The sequence below is a fragment of the Hydra vulgaris genome, chromosome 12 (assembly GCF_038396675.1).
Source record: "Hydra vulgaris chromosome 12, alternate assembly HydraT2T_AEP".
Lineage (NCBI taxonomy): Eukaryota > Metazoa > Cnidaria > Hydrozoa > Anthoathecata > Hydridae > Hydra > Hydra vulgaris.
The window spans coordinates 58,622,348-58,626,603 of NC_088931.1; the positions used below are offsets into that span (position 1 = coordinate 58,622,348).

Genomic DNA, 4,256 nt, shown 5'->3' on the forward strand with positions numbered 1-4,256 from the left:
GGAGTGTCGATTTTTTTTTACTGGTTTGTTTGAAGAAGTAAATGTTGTTGTTTCATCTTTTACTTGGAGTTTTTGTTACCTTTACGTCACTTTGCTATAGACTTCTTTCTTCTGTTAGATGACCATATATTAAAGTGGTAATATAAATGAATGCTTGAAAATCTGCACAAAAAACACTATTTATCTTGATCATTAAAACGCTTTTTGCTCAATTATAATATATAATTATAATTGAATATGTATTTTTTAATTTTACAAAAACAATTATCTTTTTATATTTTTCAATGTTTAAGCCATCTAAAAAGTACATATGTGAAAATTCGAAAAAGTTAAGATTATTCATAGATCATAGTACCGCCTATAGCATTTGTCTAAAGCATAAAGTAATCGGTTTGCACTCTTATAACAAGCATACCAATTACAGCATATTAATAAGATTAATTATAATAATAATCGATATAAATTTTGCTTGGCAACACAAATTGTTGACACTTATTTTAATATAAGTTTTTACCTAATTTTTTTTCTCCTTTAGATAAATATTTTATTGTCTATTGTCAGATATCTAATATAATGCTCTTTTTCAATTTTTGTGAAACTTATGTGTGATTATGTGTGATTATGGTTTCGTTAACTTTCATTGATTTAGAGGCTCTTCATTTATAGTCGGAAACTTTTATGTATAACTTATTCGTATAAAATTATTTGCAGTAAAAAAAAAACAGAAATAAAAACAGAACATTAACTCATTATCTTGAAATAATAATTGCGAAATTATTGTACGCATTTTTGTAATATTTTATGCAAAGCAAAAAATGCAAAAGCAGTAAGAGGAAAAAAAGAAAGAAAAAAAAAAAACATTTATTGTTGAACCAAATATAAAAAAATTGTATTAATATACTAAAAGATATTTTAGGGTTTAAAAAAATGAAAAAACACAGCAAGAATAATTTTCAGATTAAGTATTGAATAAACAACCTCTTCACGTTTATACAAACAAAAATTTCAAGAATTAACTTTCAAGGATTTAAATGTTATCCTGTTCAAATATTTTATGTTTCAAGAAACATTAACTTCAGACTTTTTCTGTTTTATTTAATTTATAAAAATGATGATGTCGTTCATTCAATACTTGAGTAGAGAAAATAATTCATTGTATAAAAATATCTCAATGACGCATTTTTCCTTTAGAGGATTCTATGAATTAGTGCTACTAAAATTTGCATAAACACATATTTTTATGTTTTGAGTCACCATCACAAGCAATAATAAGTATATAAAAGATAACAATATATTATAAATTTCTATATATAAGAATATATTCATATTTTTTTTTAAATGTTAAATATTCTGCTTACAAAATATGTATAAATATTCTATAATATTAAATATTTTCTACTAAAGTCTAAAAAATACAACTCCATATTTCAAAAAAAAAAAAAAAAATACTGGTTTCGGAACATTTTGCAACTAAGCAATACAAAATCAAGTAAATATGCCCAAGTATATAAAATTTGAATAAAATCCTGTCTAAAAAAATTAACTCAACAGACACAAGATAATGATAAAAATATAGACTAGTATAATTTTTTCTAGAAATTTATTATTTTTTTTATATTAAATATAGAACTTTTATAGGAATATAAAAACAAAATTTACCCGTCAACATGATAAAATAATTTGTGTAATTAAACTAATGATAAAACTATATACATATATATAAATATTTAACTTTGACTATAATGTAATCTAACTTTAATTTTAAAATTTAAAAGATTGCTTACAATCTTTTTTATTACAATTAAAAAAGCAGTAAGTTAGGTTTCTGAAGTACTTGCTATTGAGAGAATTTTATCTGCTTTCTTTCTTTTTTGTTCAACTTTTATAAATATAATTAAAATTAAACAGATAGCAAGAAGAACAGCAATGCTTAAACAAACAGCATGCACCTTTTTTACTGCAACAAGCCATCCACAATAAAACACAAAAGGAATACTATAAAATCGTCCTAATGTAATTGGAAATAAATATGATGAGCTTTCCGAAATTGGGTATGTCATTTCTGCTATCAGCGCAACTAATATTGGTCCAAAGGAAATAAAAAAAAAAGCACTAATTATAAATAATGTAAAAGTTAATACCATGCTGCTATATTGGGCTAACGATTCTGTAAAACCTATCCAAAACAATAAACTTGCAGTTGCTAAAAATATTGATATTGTTTTATAGGCTTGAGTTTTATCAAGTATTATACCAAACACAATACTTCCTAATATACCAATAAGAATTCCTCCGAATCCTAACCACCCTATTGCAATATATTGATTTGGGAATTTCCAAGATAAAATTTCATTAAGAAAACCAGGTGTAACTATAATTATAACACTGTTTAGTGCATATGAATTTCCACATAGATGATAGTTTTTATCTTTGAAAAGAACTTTGTATTGTTCTTTTAAAACTTTTATGGTTAGTTTATCAGCAGTTATTCTCTTAGCTTCAGATCTTGATGGAGGGTTTTTTGGTCTATCTTTAAAAAACATCATTATTAGTAAAAAAAGACAGCAGCATACAGCAGATTGTGAATAAATCAACTGTTTGATTTTCCTATCAATAAATAACATTTCAGTAACTGGATTCACATTTTTTAGTAGCAAAGCAGGTTGTAAAAAACAAACTGCAGCTCCAGCATTTCCAAGAATAACACCAAGACTGGTACTTATAGCTTGCTCACGCTCACTAAACCAAACAGCAGAAACTTCAGGTGCTAATTGTGGTAATATGCTTGCACCTATGGCTATTATAGTTTGACCAGTGACAAAATATGGAAAACCATTTCTATAAGCTCCTCCTATTAAAATAATTGCTCCAATTGCATTAACAGACGATGCCAAAATCATTGTACGACGCAAACCGATTTTAGAAGGCAAAAGTGATGCTGGAACTGCGACAAAAAGTTGCATTAGAGTAAAAGCATTATTTGACCAAAAAAATACTTTTTTATCAATTTGGTAAAAAGCACATATTATATCAGGAATAGTAAACAAACTCAACCATACAAATGTATTTGAAAACGCTGTTATACTATATAATGCTAATATCAACCAACGCCAGGTAAATGTTTTTATAACTAGATTACTATCGCTCGAAGATGTAACTAAAACCTTAATATCACCATGAATGCTCATTTCTCCTGATTGATAACTTAATTCCATCAAAGAAAAAAATATTGTTATAATTTAATCAACTAATTTACAAAAAACTTCAATATATATATATATATATACACTTTCTTTACAAGTTTTTTTTGCCAAACCATGTCTGTTCATAATAATGTTGAGAAAAGTATTGCTCTTTTCGGGTACTTTGTAAATTACGCAACTGTTTTGTACTTCTGGTTGTACGGCCGCACGCTAATGCAAATTGGGTCTAGATTTTGGGTGTTTATAAAGTACGCACGAGCTTTTTTGAGAACGAGACTTAAAACATAATTTTTTTAAAAAAAGCACACTTTATAAACTGCAAACGTTATCGATTATAAATAGTTAACACCTTTTGTTGTTAAAAATAGGAAAAAGTATTAACTCGGACTAGATCTCGGACATTCCAGGAGAAATAGCAGCTAAATATTAAAACTGTTTTTACTTTAAAAACATATTCAATTTATAATTTATATAAAAACTATTATATATATATATATATATATATATATATATATATATATATATATATATATATATATATATATATATATATATATATACACACACAAGTATATACTTTTTAAATATAAAAATATAAATATTTTTGTTATAAATATATATAGATTGTTATGTAATAAATAAATACATATAATTATTAGTGTATTTATGCATATAAATATATTAGTGTATTTATGCATATATATATGTATATACTGTATACATATGCACATATATATATATATATATAAATATATATATATATATATATATATATATATATATATATATATATATATATATATATATATATATATATATATATATATATATATATATATATATATATATATATATATATATATGCCCCAGTGGGCAACGGACTAAAAAAAGACGTCCAAAACGTTCAAAAGACGTTCGAAACGTTTCAATATATACATGGTTCTTACTTTACTAAACGCAGTTCTTACCTGCGTTTTAAAGCGAAATAACTAAGTACTAATGTAACAAAAGTATACTCTAATAATATATATATATATATATATATATATATAT

The 4,256-nt window shown here is 24.5% G+C and overlaps 1 protein-coding gene across 1 annotated transcript; it reads right to left on the reverse strand.

The window, feature by feature from the left end:
* Nucleotides 1-1,301: 1,301 nt before the first annotated feature.
* On the reverse strand, nt 1,302-3,668 carry LOC101238697 (heme transporter FLVCR2). Its single transcript, XM_065813878.1, has one exon. It carries the CDS (start codon nt 3,213-3,215, stop codon nt 1,818-1,820), a length of 1,398 nt encoding a protein of 465 aa, XP_065669950.1. The 5' UTR covers nt 3,216-3,668; the 3' UTR covers nt 1,302-1,817.
* Nucleotides 3,669-4,256: the final 588 nt, after the last annotated feature.

What these genes read in the sequence shown, in the direction of transcription:
- LOC101238697 (XM_065813878.1), bottom strand. Translation starts at nt 3,215, where the DNA reads ATGGAATTAAGTTATCAATCAGGAGAAATGAGCATTCATGGTGATATT.